The 23,571-nt window shown below is 37.9% G+C and overlaps 2 protein-coding genes across 2 annotated transcripts in view; one reads left to right on the plus strand and one right to left on the minus strand.

The window, feature by feature from the left end:
• Positions 1–23,571, minus strand: part of RPGRIP1L (RPGRIP1 like) — a 100,792-nt gene that overhangs the window by 34,965 nt on the left and 42,256 nt on the right. The window contains exons 14-21 of the mRNA XM_022555176.2: positions 18,730–19,182; positions 15,316–15,467; positions 10,603–10,981; positions 7,215–7,405; positions 7,020–7,100; positions 5,631–5,732; positions 5,034–5,196; positions 3,919–3,992 (exon numbers count right to left, since the gene is read on the minus strand). Of these exons, the coding sequence (XP_022410884.2) occupies positions 3,919–3,992; positions 5,034–5,196; positions 5,631–5,732; positions 7,020–7,100; positions 7,215–7,405; positions 10,603–10,981; positions 15,316–15,467; positions 18,730–19,182 (1,595 nt within the window). The remainder of the gene's footprint in view (positions 1–3,918; positions 3,993–5,033; positions 5,197–5,630; positions 5,733–7,019; positions 7,101–7,214; positions 7,406–10,602; positions 10,982–15,315; positions 15,468–18,729; positions 19,183–23,571) is intronic.
• Positions 11,230–12,670, plus strand: HNRNPA1L3 (heterogeneous nuclear ribonucleoprotein A1 like 3). The gene is given in 2 exon segments (XM_022555177.3): positions 11,230–12,370; positions 12,372–12,670. Coding segments are annotated over 2 exon segments (1,035 nt in total). The 5' UTR covers positions 11,230–11,389; the 3' UTR covers positions 12,426–12,670.

Genomic DNA, 23,571 nt, shown 5'->3' on the forward strand with positions numbered 1-23,571 from the left:
ATATATAGGAGAGAGAAGAGAAATGATTAAAAAAAGAATATGAACAAATGTTAACAACTGATGAATCGGAGTGAAACGTATTCAGGAGTTCTTTGTACTGCTTATGGAATCTTTAAGGAAAAAGGTTCCATGACTCATATCAAACGATTTGCAAAAGTAGCACACGGAAAAACTGGTACAATCACTAGAAAATGCTATATTTCAACATTATGATGATCTCTTGTTTCTGTGCTTACAGGTTATACTATTTTACTGTATTTGTTATATAATTTAAAAAACTAAATTTCACCTATGAACATAAGATTCTGGTCATTACCTTCTACTAAAAGTAGAATTTTTAGAACCACGTGGGAGCTGATTAATGGCTACCAAGGCACAAAGCATTGCTTAAAATAGCCACTTGCTTTAAACGATATTCACACTTCTGAGACAGCATCTAAAACCATTATAGGAAATCACATTTTGGAATGGTAGTGAAGGCTGTATTAGGCTGTAGCAAAGTAACATGAATTACTTTTCTGGAAGTAATAAGGAAAAAAACCCAGTTTACTACAAAGGAAAAATATATGTGTACATTAGAATTAATTGAATATTTTAGAAGAACAGCTCTTTCACTGAACTTCTTGGTTAAATCAAAGTTCTTTACTCTTAGTTAAGAGCACTGTATAACTGCACTGAGATGCTAGCAATGTTGTCAATATATACATGATTCTGTTGAAAGTCTGATATAGGACTTCTCAACCTCAGCACTATTGACATTTTAGGCCAGACAGTTCTTTGTCGTGGGTCCTATGCTTTGCTGCATCTTTAGCAGCAACCCTGACTTCTAACCACTAGATGCCAGTAGTAGTCCCTCCCAGTGTGACAAGCAAAAATGCCTCCAGACATTGCCAAAACGTCCCTTGGGTGGCAAAATTGCCCCCAGTTGAAAATCATTGGTCTAAGATGACATAATTTAGATAGCATTTCTCCATACTTTGAAAGTTACTCTTAGATGATGAATACAATGTTTAGAAAATAAAATTAACTGTTGCAATGTCTCCCTAGTGTCTCTTGGATAAAATCCAAAACATTTAGTCTTCACCATTGTAACTGAAGTCTTCTATCCCTTTCTACAGAAAGGCTTCTCCAGTTAGTGTATTCTTGACTTCTGAAACATAATGTGCATCCCTGCCTGCAGTAAAAATGCACATGATTTTCTCCCTGCTGCCATATATCCACATCTTTTGAGTTGTCACAGTTAAAGCAGGACACTCCTTTCTACTGTGTGACTGGCCACAGCTAAATGGGTCAAAGGAGCACAACTGATAAAGATGGACCCAATCCAGAGGCTAGACGCGGCTCATCAGATCCTTCTCCTTGGGGCTGGGTGTTCTGTGTGGCTATCTTTGGGCAGTAAGCAAGTGAAGCAGAAAAAGTCAGCTTAAAATGAGAAAAAGCAGACACGAAACTATGAGAAAGGGTGGGTGAGCCAGCTTGTGGGCATATCCTTAATGAAGTCTATTGAAAAATCACTCCGAATTTCTCCTTCCTCTGAACTTCCTTAATTAGTGGCATGATTGTCAGCAAGTCACCTTATTTCAAAATCTCAGTTTACTCATTTGGAAAATGAGGAGGATAGGTCCCAAACAGCTTTATTCTTTAGCTCAAATGTCTGACTATTAATCATTGGTACTGTCTCCTGACATTGTTTTATATTGTAATTTAACTGCTGAATTATTACTTGACTTTTTCATGAAAACATCTTCCCAATGAATGTAATGTTTCCTGAGGGCAGGGCCGGAACACTATATCTACCTCCTTACGGAAGAGTGATCACAAACTGCAGATGGTGAATCCCTGGGAATCGCTGAGTTATAACAAGAGAGATGAGTGCTGTTTGTAGATTGGCTAGATAAATATACCCCTTGGTACTAGTCCTGTAGACCCTAGGACTGATTCAGTATCTCATATTGTTATGTTCAAAAGGCTAAACAATATAGCCTTTCAAAAATCGTGATGAAAGTAAGCAGAGTCTTGCAGAACTACTGAGAAAGAAATGTGAACCATGTGAGAAAGATATCTGAATCAAGCTTGCAGGCTTACTACTCTTGATGTAACGAATGGAGTATTCTTAATAAAATGATGTGATGGTTAAATTTATATGCAACTTGTTTGGGCCATGAGGTACCCAGACATTTGGTCAAACATTATTCTGGGTAAGTCTGTGAAGGTGTCTCTGAATGAGATTAACATTTGAATTGGCAGACTGAGTAAAGCCGATTATACTCTCTAATGTGGATGGGGCCTCATCCAATTAATTGAAGACCTGAATAGAACAAAAAGGCTGAGTAATAGGGAACTCTTCCTGCCTGACTGCCTGGAGCTGGGACATTGGTCTTTTCTTGCCCTTGAACCGAACTGAAACATCTACTCTTTGTAGGTCTCCTGCCTGCCTGCTTTCGGACAGGAACTCACACCATGGGCTCTCCTAGTTCTGAGGTCTTCCAACTCAGACTGGAACTAAGCCATTGACTTCCTTGGGTCTCCAGCTTGTAGACTGCAGATCTTGGGACTCCATAATCACGAGAGACAATTCCTTTTAGTAATTTTCTTTCTCTCTCTATATAAATATATCTTATTGGTTCTGTTTCTTTGGAAAACTGACTAATACAAATGGCTAGACAGCTAAATTCCACACAAGAGGCTCATTTTCCCATTGATTCCCATTATCAAAAATTTCCAGTAGAGGGTAGAGAATTTCTATTCACTGAAATAATTTGATTTATTTTGATAAAATAATTTAACAATTTCAGATTTGACAAAGCAAACGAATTAAACTGAATTGAACTAAATGCTATAATTAAGTCTTCAGGCAACCATATGCAAGATTCCTTTTTTAATTTATCACTTTTGAACAATAATGATTCCATATATCAGTACATTATATGTTAGATGATGTTATTATAATTAATAATTATATAATAATAATTATAATAAAACTTTGGACAGATGAGTTGTTCTGTTTATAATCATCTGTTTGTATTTGTCAATCATGGAAGCAACAGATTTCTCTATTTTATGGAGGCATCTGTGACAACTGAAATGTTCTGTTTTATGGGTTTGTTCTGCAGAGAGATTAAGCTAAGAATGTGAGATTTTACGAGTTGAAATAAGTATTGCAATTCTTAAAAATAAAGTAGAAATTCTAAAGAAAAGGAATACAATTAATCATTTCAGGAAAATTAATGTAGATGAATAGAAAAAGCTAGCACTTTACTTACATTTACTTTATAAAAGCTTTTTCTCCCCTTACAATGAAAAATGCTCTGGTAAGTGGGACACTTCCTATGTAAATTAAAGTATAATTTTCTTCTCAAAATTTCAATTTACATACTACTTTTCAGCAATGTGCTACAAAACAAGCGAAGTATACCTATATGAAATTAATTACCTTCTAAGGGTTTACTTTTTTGGCAGAATGAAATAACTTTAATAGCTTATCAGTGACATATTTAGATAACTTACACATGTGAATAGCCTATGAATTCACATGTGTAAGTTATTATAGTTTTAAATGCAATCTCACATTTTGAATTCTTTAAAGTTCAGATTTGATTTAATACAACTTTGTATAATGGTTCTGAAAAGGAGTCAGAGAAGTCAGCTGGTTTTAGCAAGTAACTATTGAAGCTACTGATGTTAGGTACTCTTAAACATGTAAGCAAAAATAACACTTACATGTTATGGTCTGTTACATAATGAAAGTGTAAATAAAATTTTCTCGTACTAGATGATTACTTGGATAAGATTATGATAACACATTAAAATTTTTCCAGAAATATTCTGCCTTAAGATTTTCATATATGAAGGCTGATAAACTATGAATGAAAAGCAGCTTTATTTCAGAACATTTCTGGTTGATATCAGGTTACTGACCTGTCTGATGGTCTTGGCGGTAGGACCTGGAATAATACACTCATCACTGTCAGAAGCTGATCTGTCTTCTTCATCTGTTTAAAAATAAAATTTTATTGGTTTAAATCTGTTAAACCAATTATATCTGCACCTTGTGACGTGGAGAGAAATAAGCATACATTACAAGGATAACCTTAAAAGAACAATATGGTAATCATGTCTGGATTTTTTTAGCAGTAAAGATATTTATATTACATTTTAGAAAAGAGAAAAAAATGACTGCAAAATTCTAGGTTTAGTTTTAGCAGAAACAAAGGAAATAAGAATGTAGCTTGCTCTAGTACGAAATTAAAAAAAATTTTTTTAAAGAGAAGAACATGGTAATAATGTCTAACAGCCTAACCAATACTACTGTGTCAAAATCAAGTTGTTCCTACTATTTAAAAACATTTTTAAAGGTTTTAAAGCTTTATTGCAGTAAACTGACATAAAATAAACCACACAAATTTAAAGTACAAAATCTGTATTTACATTCTGAAACTATATATTTTGACAAATATGTAATTCTGTGAAACCACCACCACAATTAAGACAGTGAACATATCTATCACCCCCCAAATTTCCTCATGCCCCCTTGTAATCTCTTTCCTTCTGCACCTTTCTATTCCCGTTCATCCTTCCCTAGGCAACCACTTAAATGCTTTCTGTCACAACAGATTAATCTGTTTGCCTTTTCTAGATGTTTATATAAATTAAATCATGATGCAAGTTGTCTTTTATTGGTCTGAGTTCTTAGTTTTAATTTTTAAAAAGTCAAATCCTCTAGAATAACCCAGATAACAGTACTGAACCCAAAGAGGCTAAAAAGTCACTTAAAATATAAACTGGGAACATGGTCAGCCACAATACTTGCATTCTGTTGTGGTGCTTCAAGTTGAAATAAGAAGATATGCAACAATTCCACCTGACCACAGCTGACCAGACTGACTTATATATATCCCATCATTTCTGTCAAGAAACAGCTATCAGGAAGTACAGTCACTATTAAACGAAGATGTTCTATGAGGCATGCATGTGCTAACAGATTAAATAAAACAGAGTTAAGGAAATAATGTTAATTTAAAAAAGAAAGTCACCTTCTGGTTCCAGTTCTTCAGTTATTTCTGTTTCATCTTCAGAAGAAGTCAAAGTTCGTTCTGCAAGCTGACCCTCAGAGAGTAAAGACACATCATCATCTTTTCCTTGTTGTACTTTCTCTGTATTCTCTTTTACCTTATCTACACTGCTTTCCTGAGAAACCTGAAGAAATAAAAGCACGTTGATATATTATTGCTAAGATCACATTTATAGCATTCCTGCTGAAGCACCTGAATGATAATTAAGCACATAAATATGCACTACATGCACTATATATATGAGTCATTAGAAAATAATCACTTAAGCTGTATAAATGAAAATATGCAGATAAATTAAAATATGATTATAAACTAAGAATAAAAAAGCATTAATCTCAAAATGAATTTTACATTATACTTTAATTCACATATGTATTTACTACCTACTAATGTCTGCTTAATTGTAACTGTTATACTTGTGATATTTTTGACATTTCTATTCCAAGGAAGTCATATATAAAAATAGGATCAACGATATGATTTCTTGATCCATGTCAATGCAAAGACAAAGTCTTTAAAAAACAAACCTTTCCAAATAATTTTAATACAAACACATACCTCAGGAATATGTGAAACAGTTGGCATATTAATTTCTATTTCTGGTGTATGTTCCACTTCTGGTGAAATTTCCTTCATATCTTCAGGAGGAGTACAGGTCTCCTTACATTAATGTGAAAACATGCATGTATGTTACTTTGTATTTATTATTAAATCCCCAATCATGATAAGACTTTTTCACACACACACACACACACACACACACACACACACGCACACTTAGGATTTACTCTCTTAATAATTTTCACATATAAAATATAGTAGTGTTAATTATACTTATCATGTTGGACATGACATCCCTAGTACTTATTTATCTTATAACTGGAAGTTTGTACCTTTTGACCACCTTAATCCAATTGTCCCTCCCCCATCCCCTGCTTCTGGTAGCCAGAAATCTGATCTCTTTTTCTATGAATTTGTTTGGTTTTGAAGTATAATTGACTTACAACACTATGTTAGTTCCTGTTACATAACACAGTGATTCTCTATTTCTTTACATTTCAAAATGATCACTACAATAAGTCTAGTTATGATATGTCACCATACAAAGATACTACATAGTTACTGACTATATTCCTCACATTGTACATTTCATACCTGTGACCCATTTATTTTACAACTGGAAGTTTGTATCTCCTTTCCTCTTTCATCTATTTGTTTCTCCCCCGCTACCCCTCTCTCCTCTGGCAACCACATTTGTTCTTTCTATCTGTAACTCCGTTTCTGTTTTGTTATGTTTGTTCATTTGCTTGTTTGTTTTTTGGATAAGATCTCTTTACTTAGATACAGATTGAGAAGAGGTCTAGGTCTGAAGTTTGACTGCTGAGGTACTTCAACATTTAGAGTTATGGTCCAGGAGAATGAGAAGAATAACTGGCTAAATTGGAGGAAAACTAGGAAGGCATGGTATCCCAGAGGCCAAGAGTAAAAGGAGCAAGTATTCCATTGTGTCAAAGGTTACTGGGAGATTAAGATGGAGACTGAGAATCGGCCACTGTGAAAAGTGGCAAAGTGAAACTCACTGTGACCTTAGCAAGAGTGGCTTTAAGGAGGAAAAGTTTTACTAGTGTGAGCAAGAACAGTATGAGGAAAGGAAGATGGAATTAAGACAACTTTTTGAAGAGTTTTGTTCTGTTTTGCTTTATGGTAAATGGGGGCAGAGGATTCGGGCAGTACCTGAAGAGAGATATGGGGCCAAAGGAGGGTTCAGATCAAAGAGTAAGAACATTTAACACTTATACACAGTGCCAAATTACAAAGGTAACATTTTAAGGGAAGAAGTATTTTATTTATCTGTTTCCGTTTAAATCAGGGAGGGTATACTATATCATTTATTCCGAATATTTGTTATGGGAAAAAAAATTAGTATTTTGAGTGTTTACTACTTACAGAACACTGATGTGGTGTGATATCCACAAAAGATACCTTCTTATCTTTAGGTGTTAAACGTCTTGGTTTAGGTGTTGGTGCCTAAGATAAACCAATATGTCAAACTGAGAATGATGAACATACCTTTCAGATTTTTTTTTTCTCTTTTATGTGGCTATTTACTTTTATAGGAAATTCAAAGTCACTGTTACTCACTACAACTAGTGTGCTAACAGAGGATGCTGGAGGTAGTCTTTGAACAACTTCAGACTCTTCTTTGTGTATGAAATTCCCTAAGTCTTCAGTTGTTATGGATCCACTTGGTGGAAGGTAAGCAAATTTCCATTTCAGTATAACATGGATGCTTCCTGCAGGATGCTTTTTATGATCTGTTAACTCAAATATTCCTGTCAAATTACAAAAAGAATTTTAATTAATGCTAGAGTGAAGTTTTATTACCATAAAAATTAAAGAAGAGCAAAAAGAACTACCCACAACTTATTAAAAATAAGTCTGGCTTTTACTCACAAGTCAAATGACTTAAGAGAACAAAATAAGACAAAAGGATCTATGATAGGTTCATCTCTCAAGCAGACTGCTTTCAGAAGTTAAGGCCTCAAAGATAATACTAATTCAAAGATGAGATAATTGACTTATAAATATTTTAATTCACTGAAATTAAATTCAGAGATTCTTCAGAATTCTTAGCCTTCCTCTAAGATATTATCTGGGTTTTAGCTCAGATAACAAGCTTCATTTTGACTTGATATTCTTGTGTGTCTGTAGAAAAATATATTAAAACTTCAAAATTTCAAATAATATATGTATCCTAAGGAGTCTTTATATTACTACATAGTTCTAATTTTAAATACATTTTACTGGGATTTGTTAAATTATTCCAAATTAATAGTAACACAGCAAAAAATGTCCATAAAATAAACAAACCACCCAAAACATATAGCAGTAACAAAAAGTATCACCTAGCTGAATACATAATATTGAGTCACAAATTTTAATCATCATTCTAGAATTTTCAGTATGAAAATCCCTGACGTGAAAAAAACAAACCTATATTTCAAGCATAACTTTTGTTTATGGGTATCCATTACTTGGTTCTCAAGTGTTTGACACTTCTTTTAATGGCTGGCTAGGAAAGAAAAAACTAAACAACTCTAGACTTTAGGTAGCAAAAAGGACACAGGTGGAATACAGGGAGGTGAGAAACTTCTACTACAGGCACAGGTGAGACTTACAGAATGGCTGAGTGAAGAGATCAGTAAATATATTCCACAAAAAGCAATGATAACACTGGATAAAATGAACAGAAATAATCATTTAAGAACTCTGGAAACTGATCAAAGGCATACAACAGATTAAGAAGCATTTATTTAAGAAAATCTACTGAACCTCAGTAAAGACAGTGGGAGTCAGAAAAGACACTAGTACGCTACTTGTCCCTGGCTGAATGTGAGACTTGTAGCCTGTCTGAACTTTGAATGCATTACCCAAGCCATACACTGATCCATAGGCAAAGGGTGGAAGCCTGCCAGCTCAGGCTGTTTAAACACAACTCTCAACAACCACTGGCTGACCACTAAACTATGTTCAGGCTTAAAATTAAAACAAGAATAAAACAAGCAAACAAAAACTTAGCAGAGACATCAGTGGCTATAGTGAGGGAAAAAGACTACAGAAGTAGTCCAGGCAAGTCACCAAACAACAACAGCAACAGCAACCCTGTGGAGGGCTGGAATCTAGAGATGCTACAATATAGTGTACTAAATGTCCAATTTTAAACAAGAACAAAAATTCATGAGATATGCAAAGAAACAGGAGACAAAATGTCATCCACAGATACTTTCTGAGGGCATCCAGATGTTAGACTTAGGAGACAAAGACCTCACAGCAGCTATTATAAATACGTTCAAAGAGCTAAAAGAAACCATATTTAAAGAATTAAAGGAAAGTGTGATGACAATGACTTATAAAACAGAGAATATAATAAAGAGATAGAAATTATAAAAAAAGAGAACTAGAATATATTGTACAACACAGGGAATACGGCCAATATTTTATAATAACTATAAATGGAGTATAACCCTTAAAAATTACAAATCACTATGTTGTATACCTATAACATATAATATTATACATCAACGATATCTCAATAAAAAAAGAGACAGTTAAAAAGGAATTCTGGAGTTAGAAAGTATAATTACTGAAATGAAAAAATTCAGTAGAGCAGCTGAGTAGGAGATATGAGCTGCAGAAGAAAGAATCAGTGAACTTGAAGATTGATCAACCGTGATTATCCAATCTGAAGAGAAAAAATGAAAAAAAATCAACAGAGCCTCAGAGACCTGTAGGACACCATTAAACATATGAACATATGTGTAACGGGAATCTAAGAAGGGGAAGAAAGGACAGAAAAAATAACTGAAGAAGTAAGGGCAGAAAATTCCCCAAATTTGGTGCATAACAGTGCCCTACACATAAAGAAGCTCAAAAGATTCCAAGTAGAATAAGCACAAAGGGATCCACACCTAAACACATTAGAGTTGAATTGTCAAAAGCCAAAAAAAAAAAAAAAAAATCTTGAAAACTGTATCATGTAGGAGGGAACCATAATAAGATTAACAGATGATTTCTCATTAGAAACAACGGATGCCAGAATCAACTGTCTGATGTACTCAAAGTGCTTAAAGAAAATAAACCTGACAACTAAGAATATGATACCCAGCAACACTACCCTTCAGAAAATAAAAGCTAAAATATAAAGACATTCCCAAATAACAATGATTAAGTGAATTCATTGCCAGCAGACCTGACTTACAAGACATACTGAAAGAGTTTCTTCAGGCTAAAAGCAAGTGACACCAGATGGTTACTCAAATCAACATGAAGGAACAGATGTGAATAAAGGTAATTACATAGGTAATTATAAAACACAGTATAAATATGTTTTTCCTCTTAACTGATTTAAAAAACAACTGCATAAAACAATAATTATAAAATTATAATCCTGGACTTATAACATGTAAAGATTAAAAAATATATGAAATAATAACACAAAAGAGGGGGAGGAAATAGAGCTATTTGGAGTAAGAAAATGACACCAGACAGTAACTGAAATCCAAATGAGGAAATAAAGAATACCAGAGATGGTAAATATGTAAGTTTTTAAAAGTCTCCTATAATTATATATATTCTCCCTTCTCTTAAAGGACAAAGTTATATAAAGCAATAATTATAACATTGTACTGTTGAGTTTATAACATATACAGGCATACTATGTACATATATATGACAACAATATCACAGAGGAGGGGGGAGGGAATGGAATTATACTGGAGCAGATTTTCTAAATTTTAATGGAGTTATTAGCATTAAGTTTGACTGTGGCAAGCTGAGGTGCATACTGTAATCCCTGGAACAACTACAATATAATAACAAAAAACAATATAATATTATGGGCCCAAAGTTTAAGATTATCTGAGAAGGCTAGGAAGATTGTTACAAACAGATCATATCCATAACACTGAGGTATAATTTAGGTGGCGTTTTTTTTTTAAAACAATTTCGTGGATTCAAGAAATAGGCTTACCTGAAATACACCTGTCATGTGCCAATGAAATCAGAGGCACATTGACTTTTCCTATGTAAATATCCTCCTGGGTATCACTATCATCAAACACATAAAAACTCAGAGACTCTGACTTAAGGTATCGATCCAAATCCATATTCATTGGCACTGGGAAACACATATGATCATCAAACTGTGGATCACTGCTACAGGGAATGATGGCTGTGTCATGGTCTGCAAAGTCAGAAAACTTGTACACAACATATGGGTGTGGCTGAAGGTGGCTTGCTCGGGACTGCAGGCGGCTGCAGCATCTTACTGTAACATGAAGTTCATTTAAGTTGCCATCTGTGGAATCAGTAGAACCGAGCTGAGCAGTTTTGGGTGCTTGCTGACTTAACTGGAAAAACATACATATTTATATCATAGTAATAATACAGTGAAAAGTAAACAACAGCTGCCAACCCCCAAACAAAATAATTTTGTAGATGGACAGAAAGCTGCAGATTTTCACTTCAAAGTGAATTTCTCAGTAAAAGACTCGACTCTTATTTAAAACCAATACTCTCTAGAACGTATGTACGGATGCTATTAGCAGCAAATATAGAAGACTGAGCATACATGTAGAGATTGCTGTTAAAACCAAATAAAGCCAAGAAAATAGTTAATCTGATGTTCTTTAATTCTATTTAATAATTAACAGGTAAAGTGAGCAGTTAGGTCCAAGACAAATGTCCCCTAGTTCACAATTTTATTAAGAGCTACTCCTTCCTTTCTGCCCGTGGACGCCGCCAGGTAAGCATCGTTGATGTCTCTCCCCTCCACTGCCGTCATGTCTAAGTCAGAGTCTCCCAAAGAGCCTGAACAGCTGCAGAAGCTCTTCATCGGAGGTTTGAGCTTTGAAACAACCGATGACAGTCTGAGGAGCCATTGTGAGCAATGGGGAGTGCTCACAGACTGTGTGGTAATGAGGGATCCAAACACCAGGTGCTCCAGAGGCTTCGGGGTTGTCACATATGCCACTGTGGAGGAGGTGGATGCGGCCATGAAGGCAAGGCCACACAAGGTGGATGGAAGAGTTGGGGAACCAAAGAGGGCCGTCTCAAGAGAAGATTCTCAAAGACCTGGTGCCCACTTAACTGTGAAAAAGATTTTTGTTGGTGGCATTAAAGAAGACACTGAAGAACATCACCTAAGAGATTATTTTGAGCAGTACGGGAAAACTGAAGTGACTGAAGTCATGACTGACCGAGGCAGTGGCAAAAAGAGAGGCTTTGCTTTCATAACCTTTGATGACCATGACTCCGTAGACAAGACTGTCATTCAGAAATACCACACTGTGAATGGCCACAACTGTGAAGTAAGGAAAGCCCTACCTAAGCAACAGATGGCTGGTGCTTCATCCAGCCAAAGAGGTCGACGTGGTTCTGGAAACTTTGGTGGTGGTCGTGGAGGGGGTTTTGGTGGGAATGACACCTTTGGTCGTGGAGGAAATTTCAGTGGCCGAGCTGGCTTTGGTGGCAGCCGCGGTGGTGATGGATATGGTGGCAGTGGGGATGGCTATAATGGGTTTGGTAACGATTGAAGCCATTTTGGAGGTGATGGAAGCTATGATGATTTTGGCAGTTACAACAATCAATCTTCAAATATTGGGCCCATGAAAGGAGGAAACTTTGGAGGCAGAAGTTCTGGCCCCTATGGTGGTGGAGGCCAATACTTTGCCAAACCACGAAACCAAGGTGGCTGTGGTGGTTCCAGCAGCAGCAGGAGCTACGGCAGTGGCAGGAGGTTTTCATTACTGCCAAGAAACAAAGCTTAGCAGGAGAGGAGAGCCAGAGAAGTGACAAGGAAGCTACAGGTTACAACAGATTTGTGAACTCAGCCAAGCAAAGTGGTGGCAGGGCCTAGATGCTACAAAGAAGACATGTTTTAGACAATACTCATGTGTATGGGCAAAAAAACTCGGGGACTGTATTTGTGACTAATGGTATAACAGGTTCTTTTAGTTTCTGTTCTGTGGAAAGTGTAAAGCATTCCAACAAAGGGTTTTTTTTTTTTTTTTTTTGCGGTATGTGGGCCTCTCACTGCTGTGGCCTCTCCCACTGTGGAGCACAGGCTCCGTACGCGCAGGCCCAGCGGCCATGGCCCACGGGCCCAGCCGCTCTGCGGCATGTGGGATCTTCCCATACCGGGGCACAAACCTGTGTCCCCTGCATCGGCAGGCGGACTCCCAACCACTGCGCCACCAGGGAAGCCCCCCAACAAAGGGTTTCAATGTAGATTTTTTTGCACCCATGCTGTTGATTGCTAAATGTAACAGTCTGATCATGATGCTGAATAAATATGTCTTAAAAAAAAAAAGGAGCTACTCCTTCAACCATTCCAGTTATTCTGATCATATCGCATTCTTAAATGAGAAACCAATGAATTTGATGGTACCCACCCACAGAGATGATTTTGTTATATTTGGGTTGGGCCTCATCCTGAACCAATGTGATCTGGGGGAGCAGATACCTGAGGCCAAGGAACAAGAAAACAGAGTGAGAGATAAACATTGGAGGGGTAAAACCTTGGATTGGAAGGACATTTCAGAAGAGAGATGAGCAAAGGGAGTTGTCAGGCAGGGTCAGAAACTACTCTATGGCCCTTTTTGGGACTATTATTCAGACAGTCAGTGCACAAGTATTCTAGCAAACACCTGCACTGACTAACTGCTAAGCCTTCCATAGCTGATGTGATCTGGGACAAAGAATGTAGTGTTGCAGTGCCTTGTGGTGTTAGGTAATTCTCTACCTTCCATACAGGGACCCCTCTTTCACTGCATTTTTGAATCTGGATTGGACATCTGGAACTTTTGTTTCTAGAGAAGTTTACTGGAGAAGGAAAACAGAACTGAAGTCATAATCTCCTTGGTGGAGACATCTGGTGGTGTGGAGAGGGGAAATCTGAGAAGGGAATCACAACACTGCTTTCCCAGGGCTCGTTTGCATCCAGCTATAGAAGACTGAGTGGGAGGACTTAGAAAGTACCCCCTCCGTTTCTCCCCCCGAGTCTACCCACAAAAGCTGAAATTCCAACAGTAAATGACTCATTCAACCCATAAACTGGGAGTCTAAAACTCTTTAAACCACAAAAATTAATAAATCATGTGGTTTCTCTATCTCTAATTCCCTTTTCCATAACAGTGTTTCCCAAAGTGTGTTCTGAAGAATACTAGTCCAGAAGGATGATCTCTGGGAAACGGGTGCCATTCTTTAAGTTTCGGAATCAATGTTATACTAGTCATGGTTCTTTTAATTGAAAGTTATGGAAACTAATTCCACCCAGCAAATACAATGAAAAGAGACTTTTATATAAGGCTACAGGGTTATTTCATAGAACTGTATAGCAGAAATGTGGTTGTATCTAAGGAAGGTAATGGGACTGGAAAACTACAGGAATTTACTCTCCATCTAGTTTCCATTTTTCTCTGTATGCTTGTTCATTATTCTCCTTCCAGTCCCATTTTCTTTCCTTTGCCATTTAGCATGGTAGCAGATGGCTGTCCCACAGCTCCCAACTTTACATGTTCCAGGCATGGGGAGTCTTGCTTTCTCTTGATCTCAGAAAGCAGAATCTGATTCGCTCAGCTGGGGGCAGGTGGATATTCCTGAATCATTAGTCATAATTGGGTGGAGTGGGAGAGAACAGGATCACCAAACGTAAAGCTGGCCACTGGGGGCCCAGCCCCACGGATTAGAAGACGGCAGGTCCAAATGAAAAAAGAGAATCATGACTTGAACAGACATTCCAAAATGTTTCTACTATATTCTAACCCTTTGTTACTTAACATAAGTGTATACTTTATGCTTCCTCTTGAGATTCACGGTATACATGAGAAGCCCTGAAGTCAAGGATCCTATTGAATTCTTCTAAATTCAGTGTTTTCTGCATTTACTGGATCATGGAATTCTTTTGGAAATATGGCTATTAAGACGCCATGAAACATAGTTTGGAAAATGCTGCTCTGAGGAATTGCATTCATACTTCTAATTCTCAGGAAAAGAATATTCATTTTATATTTTACTCTGCATTTCAGAAACCTAAAAGTTTCTTAAACAGCTTGGAAGAAGTTGGAAACAGTTGGAAAAAAGGAGAATAAATGAAAGCTCAATAATAGCTATCCATTTCCTTAACAGTGGAAATTGTAACGAAAGTCACTTGATGTGTAATAATCGTATTGCAATTCTCTTTTTCGAAACTGTCCTGGATAGCACAAGGGAGTTCCTTCGTGGTAAAAGAGCAATTCTGTATCTTGACTGTGGTGGTAGTTACATGATTATATACACATGATAAAACTGCATTGAGCTCTGCTTCTTCCTACACACACACACACACACACACAAGTAGTCGTACACATGGCATGCGCACATAAGTGCATGTAAAAACTTGCAAAATCTGGATAAAGTCTGTAGCCTAGTTAATAGTACTGTACCAATATCAATTTCCTGGTTTTGATACTACACTATAGTTACATAAAATATTATAATTGGGAGAAGCTGGGTGAAGGCTACACGGGACCTCTGTACTATTTTTGCTACTTCCTGTAAGTCTATGATTATTTCAAAATAAAAAGTTAAAAAAAGCCACTTGATGGCTGTGAAAGAAAATGATTTCGGTTTAAAGCATGATAATATAAAGAAATACTATAAAATTTCTGTGTCATAAAAGGGTCGTAAAGTCAAACAAGCTTACCCATGGCATTTGCTCTGGCCCCTTAAAATTTGATGTTATATATCCCAAAGCCTTTGCCCGTTCTCGATAAAGTCGAATTGCTTGATCCATGGGAACTCTTAATCGGAACCAGTATTCTACTGTGCCAAAATTGGGGATGTCTCCTTTAGTTCCTACAAACCAATACATAACTCACTGTTAAAATAGTCCCATAAATCAAAATATATACCAGTAAAAAATACATCAATGGTATTATACATTAAAACTATAAATTTTATACTGAGTAAAATAATATATGACTTGCACAAATGATGTGTGATTGGCAAATAAGAGAGATAAAGAAAATAAAGTTACTTCTGCAAGTACGAGTTCCACCGTACATTAAATATTATTAAAAAACTATGTCAAACTATGTTTGAGGTAGCCCGGTTTATACTATTTCAATCTTTCTAAAATATAAAGAAAAATCTAAACATTGAGTTAAATACTCCACGATTCTTTCTGATGCTACTTTTTATTTTTTAACAAGTTGCACTCAATGTAGTCTGACAGATACAAAATGAAACCTCAAAATTATGAATGGAATATGAATTCAACTTTCGAGAAATCTTTGGCACCTTCCCATTTTCCTACCATGCCGTAAGTATAGGGAAAAACACCATAGCTATGCCAAATCTATACCGTATGTAATATACCCTCGCATGTCTGCCCTGCACACCCTCTTGCTGGGGTTGTAGTTGTAGTACGCCTTCTAACTCAGGCAGCTCTTTCTCTTTCTTCCTCTGTGACGATTTCCTCTAGGGCTCCCAGGAGACTTAAGAGCTCTATAGTTCCTTTGCAGAAACGAAGAAAGGTGTCCTCATTAGGGCACTGACTGCTTTGGCACAATCGGCAGTTCACCAGTCTACTTCTCCACCACACTAAGTTTTTTTTTTTTGCGGTACGCGGGCCTCTCACTGTTGTGGCCTCTCCCGTTGCGGAGCACAGGCTCCAGACGCGCAGGCTCAGCGGCCATGGCTCACGGGCCCAGCCGCTCCGAGGCATGTGGGATCTTCCGGGACTGGGGCACAAACCCGTGTCCCCTGCATCGGCAGGCGGACTCTCAACCACTGCACCACCAGGGAAGCCCCACACTAAGTTTTTTGAGGGCAAGTTCTTCTGAACCATGTGACTATATCACCTATGCAATCAATAAAATAAAATCCCTCCCCAGAACCTAAGTCACCCTCCTTCCTTTTTTCCTTGGTCACTTAAAAAAGTTTTCCTTTTTTAAATTTATGTATTTATTGAATTTTATTTTATTTATTTCCTATACAGCAGGTTCTCATTAGTTATCTATTTCATACACATCAGTGTATACATGTCAATCCCAATCGCCCAGTTCATCCCACCACCAACCCCGCTTTCCCCCCTTGGTGTCCATACGTTTGTTCTCTACATCTGTGTCTCTATTTCTGCCTTGCAAACCAGTTCATCCGCACCATTTTTCTAGATTCCGCATACATGCATTAATATACGATATTTGTTTTTCTCTTTCTGACTTACTTCACTCTGTGGGACAGTCTCTAGGTCCATCCACATCTCTACAAATGACCCAATTTCGTTTCTTTTTATGGCTGAGTAGTATTCCATTGTACATATGTGCCATATCTTTATCCATTCGTCTGTCAATGGGCATTTAGGTTGCTGCCATGACCTGGCTATTATGCACCCTCCTTTCTTCTTGAAAAGGTTTCTTCACTTGGCCTCTAGGATACTGTATACTCTTGGTTTGTCTCCCACCTCACTGGCCACTCCTTGGTTTCCTTTGCTGGCTCTTCCTCTTCTTCCTGAACTCTAAATTTTGGAGTCTCCCAAGGCTCAGTCCTTGGTCACCTTCTCTTCTTTATGTATACTCACTCTCTATGTGAAATTATCTAGGCCCAAGGCTTAAAATATATTCTGTATGCTAATGAATCCTGCTTTTATATTTCAATCTCTGACCTTCAGACTAGTATATCCAACTGTTTAGGTGACATTTCCACTTGGCTGTCTAATAGGCAGGTCAATCTTAACCTGTTCAAACACAATTCTTAGCTTTTTTCCTCAAATTTGTTCCTTGCTCAGGTCTACCTCGATAAATGGCCTCATCATTGTCCTGGTTGTTCACACCAGAAATTCTCGCCTCCTTTGCTTCCCTCATTACTCTACATTCAATTGATGAGCATGCTTTTAAGGAAGAGTTAATCAAATATACACTGAATATAACCAATTCTTATCACTACTTTCATTACCATCGTAATACAAGCCACCAACATCTTTCCACAGATTAATGCAATAGCCTGATAATGGTCCTATTTTCTTGCTTGGCCCATACAGACTGTTCTTCCCACAGCACCCAGGGTGATTTTTCTAAAACCTATGTGTGATCACGTTACTTCTCTCCTCAAAACCACCCAATGACTTGCATCACTCAGAGGAAAAAAAGTCCAAACACCTCACCATGACCCACAAGGCTCTACAGTGAGATCTGGTCCCTGCCTATTGCTTTAGTCTCATCTCTGCTCTAGCCACTGGCCTCCTTGCTGTTCCTCCAACATGGCAGGTTTGTTCCTCCCTCAGGCCTTTGTACAATACTTGCTGTTTCCTCTGCTGGAAACATTCTTCCCCTGGATCCTGACGTGGATCTTTATTCAGGTCTTTACCAATGGCACCCCGTAGGGAAGCCCTTATCTGAATTAGCAACCTTCCATCTCTCTCTTTAGCCTCTTGCTCTGATAATTTTTCTTCATATCTAATGATATGTATATATTTTTTATGGCCCATCTTCCCCTCTAGAAGGTAAGCTACATGAAGGTAGGGGCTCTGTCTTATTTACCACTGATCACTGTATTCCCAGTGCTTAGTAACAGTGATAACATGATAAGCTCCTTAAAAAACTTTGATAAATGTACTACAATTGGGCTTCCCTGGTGGCGCAGTGGTTGAGAGTTCGCCTGCCGATGCGGGGGACACGGGTTCGTGCCCGGTCCGGGAAGATCCCACATGCCGCGGAGCGGCTGCGCCCGTGAGCCATGGCCGCTGAGCCTGCGCGTCTGGAGCCTGTGCTCCGCAAAGGGAGAGGCCGCAACAGTGAGAGGCCTGCGCACCGCAAAAAAAAAAAAAAAAGAAAAAAAAAAGAAAAAAAGTACTACAATTAATGTTTAATCAAACAAGGATATCAACATGGTAAATAAGCATTTGCACTAATAAGCTTTAAAAAATTAATAGCCATTGTACTGACATTATTAGTGACATTTAAGAGAGTCCAATCAACTGTGGGCAGCTATATCAGAATGCTGTCCTTACCCTAAAGGCACCTTGAATCTGAGAGAGAAGATACTAATGTGGAACACCATATTAATGTATAAACCAGTCAGTGCTTCAAACAGCCAAAGTTTATAAGATTGTACTCACCAACCAAACTTGCTGTGCAAAATATTCGACCGCTTTTTTCTAGAATTTCATGGAATCTCAATTGACATGCTGCGATTGTTTCATAATCTGTGCTGTAAGCCTGGTGGACCTCAAGAGTTATAGTATTTTTCTGAATGTATTGTAAGAATAAGTCATTAACATGAACGAGATATTGAGAAGTAAAGTTATATTCTGGGTGAAGGCCCCGCACTATGGGAGTTGTCTGTAGTTCAAAATCATAGAAAGCAAAGGTACAGAAGGTGACAGGCTCTTTATCTCCAGATGCCTGTAACACTTCAGAAGAAAAGGTTACTTTGTTGATATGGATTTCAAATAGGTTTTCGCCTCGTTCTAAGTGAATGGTTTCATCAAACTCATCAACGGAGTCATCTGGCGTGATTTCTGGTTTAAATTTGTACTGCTTGGTGCCATAGGCAATATCTTTTAATTGGGCTGCAAGAGAAGACACACAGTTTAGAGGTTTTAAAGTATTGACATATAAAGATACAAACTGGCTTTTGAAGTGGTAGGAAGTCTGAGTGCTTTTGGTGTATAGTCTCAATCTTAAATTCTATGACTACACTGTTTTTCTGTAAATGATACTGTATTATAAAGAAATCTATCATTTATTTTGACATCACTTATTAAAAAAATTACAACTTAAGTGGTAATACAGGTTATACCAGGGAAACAGAAAAAGAAAAAAAAAAGGCCCTTGAATGAACAGCTGAGGTAAATATTTAGATTTCACTGCTCCTTTGCCTCTGCTCTATTATCTTCTCTCCTATAAAGTCAATTTCTCTTTCTACTAGCTCCTTCCCTTCAGCTTACTAAAATATATATTTTTCTACTTTTGCGGAATGATGGATATGTTTATTATCTTGATTATAGTGATGGTTTCACAGGTGTATACATAGGCCCAAACTCACCAAATTGTGTACTTTAATAGTGTAATTTAAGGGCTTCCCTGGTGGCGCAGTGGTTGAGAACACCTGCTGATGCAGGGGACACGGGTTCGTGCCCCGGTCCGGGAAGATCCCACATGCCGTGGAGCGGCTGGGCCACTGAGCCATGGCCGCTGAGCCTGCACGTCCAGAGCCTGTGCTCCGCAGCGGGAGAGGCCACAACAGTGAGAGGCCCGCGTACCGCAAAAAAAAAAAAAAAAAAAAAAAAGTGCAATTTAAAATGTGTTCATTACATTTCTAAGAAGCTGCTTTTAAAAAAGATATATATCTTTCTAGATTAGAACATTCCCTCACACCATATAGAAAAATAAACTCAAAATGGTTTAAAGACATAAATGTAAGACATGAAACCATAAACTCCTAGAAGAGAACACAGGCAGAACACTCTTTGACATGAGTTGTAGCAATATTTTTTTTAGATCTGTCTCCTAAGGCAAGAAGTAAAAGCAAAACTAAACAAACTGGACCTAATTAAACTTAAAAGCTTTTGCACAGCAAAGGAAACTATTGACAAAATGAAAAGACAACCTAGTGAATGGGAGAAAATATTTGCAAATGATGCGACCGACAACGGGTTAATATCCAAAATACATAAACACCTCATACAACCCAATATCAGAAAACCAAAAAACTCAATCGAAAAATGGGCAGAAGACCTGAACAGACATTTCTCCAAAGAAGACATACAGATGGCTGACAGGCACATGAAAAGATGCTCAACATTGCTAATTATTAGAGAAATGCAAGTGAAATTCACAATGAGATCTCACCTCACACCTGTTGGAATGACTGTCATCAAAAAGTCTACAAACAACAAATGTTGGAGAGGATATGGAGAAAAGGGAACACTTGTGCACTGTCAGTGGAAATATAAACTGGTTCAGCCACTGTGGAAAACAGTATGAAGGTTCCTCAAAAAATTAAAAATAAAACTACCATATAATCCAGCAATTCCATTCCTGGGTATATACCCAGAAAAAATGAAAACACTAATTCAAAAAGATACACGTACCCCAACGTTCACAGCAGCACTATTTATGATAGCCAAGACATGGAAGCAACCCAAGTGCCCATCAACAGATGAATGGATAAAGAAGATGTGGTGTAATACATAATGGAATATTACTCAACCATAAAAAAGAATGAAATGCTGCCATTTGCAGCAACGTGGATGGACCCAGAGAATATTATACTTAGTGAAGTAAGTCAGAGAAAGCACGTAGTGTGTGATATCACTTATATGTGGAATCTAAAAACGATACAAATGGATGTACAAGTAAAACAGAAATAGACTCACAGATATAGAAAACAAACTTGTGGTTACCAAAGGGGAGAAGGAAGAGGAGGGACAAATTAGGAGTACAGGATTAACAAACTACTATATATAAAATAGATAAACAACAAGGATATTGTATAGCACAGTGAATTACAGCCATTATCTTGTAATAACTTATAATGGAGTATAATCTATAAAAATACTGAATGACTATTCTGTGCACCTGAAACTAATAATATAAATCAACTATATTTCAATAAAAAATAAATAAAAAGGTGTATCTCTTTCTAGATACACATTTCCCCCGCCATGTTACATCCAACTTTCTAGAAAGAGTAATGTATACTTGTGTCTCCAATTCCTCATCTAACAGACACTCTTCAACTTCCTGCAAAAAGCATCTGCCTTATTTTTCTCGTGAAACTACTCTAGAAAAGGTCACCAATAACTAACCAGTTTCTACATTGAATGGTCCTTGTGTTATTTGAGTTCTTTGCTTAATTGACACTGATGACCACATCCTCTTTTGTGAACTTTTGTGAGCTTTCATGTCCTTGTCTGCCCTGCTTCTCCTCCTACCTCTCTTATTCTTCTTTTTTTTTTTTTTTTTTTTTTTTTTTTTGCGGTACGCGGGCCTCTCACTGCTGTGGCTTTTGTGAGCTTTCATGTCCTTGTCTGCCCTGCTTCTCCTCCTACCTCTCTTATTCTTCTTTTTTTTTTTTTTTTTTTTTTTTTTTTTTGCGGTACGCGGGCCTCTCACTGCTGTGGCCTCTCCCGTTGCAGAGCACAGGCTCCGGATGCGCAGGCTCAGCGGCCATGGCTCACGGGGCCAGCCGCTCCATGGCATGTAGGATCTTCCCGGACCGGGGCACAAACCCTGCATCGGCAGGCGGACTCTCAACCACTGCGCCACCAGGGAAGCCCCTACCTCTCTTACTCTTTAAGGGTTTCTCTTTCTCTGCTAGTTTGCTGGGGTTCTGTTTTTATCCTCTTTTTAGTCTACATATTCTCATGAGTAATCACATCCCCTTTTATTTATTTGAAATATAGCTGATTTACAATGTTGTGCTAATTTATGCTGTACAGAAAAGTGACTCAGTTATACACATATATACATTCTTTTTAAAATATTCTTTTCCATTATGATTTATCCCAGGAGACTGGATATAGCTTCTTGGGCTACACATTAGGACCTTGTTGGTTATCCATTCTAAATGTAATAGTTTGCATCCACTAACCCCTAACTCCCAGTCCATCCTTCTCCCTCTCCCCCTCGGCAACCACAAATCTGTTCTCTACGTCTGTGAGTCTGTTTCTGTTTTTTAGATAGGTTAATTTGTGTCATATTTTAGACTCCAGGTGTACGTGATATCATATGGTATTTGTCTTTCTCTTTCAGACTTAACTTCACTTAGTGTGATATTCTCTAGTTGCATCCATGTTGCTGCAAGTGGCATTATTTCATCCTTTTTTATGGTTGAGTAGTATTCCATCGTATATATGTACCACATCCTCTCTATCCATTCATCTGTTGATGGACATTTAGGTTGTTTCCATGTTTTGGCTATTGTGAACAGTGCTGCTATGAACATAGGGGTGCAGGTATATTTTTGAATTATAGTTTTGTCCAGGTATATGCCCAGGAGTGGGACTGCTGGATCATATGGTAGTTCTGTTTTTAGTTTTGTGAGGAACCTCCATACTATTTTCCATAGTGGCTGCACCAACATACATTCCCACCAACAGTGTACACGGGGTCCCTTTTCTCCACACCCTCTCCAGTGTTTGTTATCTGTAGACTTTTTTTTTTTTTTGCAGTACGCGGGCCTCTCACTGTTGTGGCCTCTCCCGTTGCGGAGCACAGGCTCCGGACGCGCAGGCTCAGCGGCCATGGCTCAGTGGTCCAGCCGCTCTGCGGCATGTGGGATCTTCCCGGACTGGGGCACGAACCTGTGTCCCCTGCATCAGCAGGCGGACTCTCAACCACTGTGCCACTAGGGAAGCCCTATCTGTAGACTTTTAAATCATGGCCATTCTGACCGGTGTGAGGCGGTACCTCACTGCAGTTTTGATTTGCATTTCTCTAATGATTAGTGATCACAACCCCTTTTATGACTTCTGTTACTATCAATATTCTGAAGACGCTCATATTTCTATTTTTAATTCAGATTTCTTTCCTCAATTCCAGACCCACACATCTAGTGGCTTGCTGAGCCCTCTATCTAGATATCCCCTAGGCACAACAAACTCAATATACCCAAAGCAGAATGGCTCATATTGTCTTCTAGTTATTTCTGTACCTTGAATTTCAAGTGATGATGTTAGCCTTCATCCAGCTGCCTAAGCTAGATATCACAGTGTCATCCTAGGTTCCCCCCCCTTTTTTTTTACTCCCCCCACATCTGTAGGGTCACTGCTATTCAAAAATATTTCCTAAGTCTTTAGCAAATTTGTCCCTGTCCTCTGCATCTCCACTGATGCTACCTTACTTACACCCTCAGTGTTTATTACCCACATTATTAATGGAACCCAATTCCTTCCTTCCTTCAAATTTTACTCATTCTTCCCAATACCTATAGCATAATCTCCAAAATGAAGTTC

Source organism: Delphinapterus leucas, chromosome 20 (assembly GCF_059928025.1).
Source record: "Delphinapterus leucas isolate spDelLeu-1000000601 "Yukka" chromosome 20, BTC_Dleu_Yukka2, whole genome shotgun sequence".
Taxonomy (NCBI): Eukaryota; Metazoa; Chordata; class Mammalia; order Artiodactyla; family Monodontidae; genus Delphinapterus; species Delphinapterus leucas.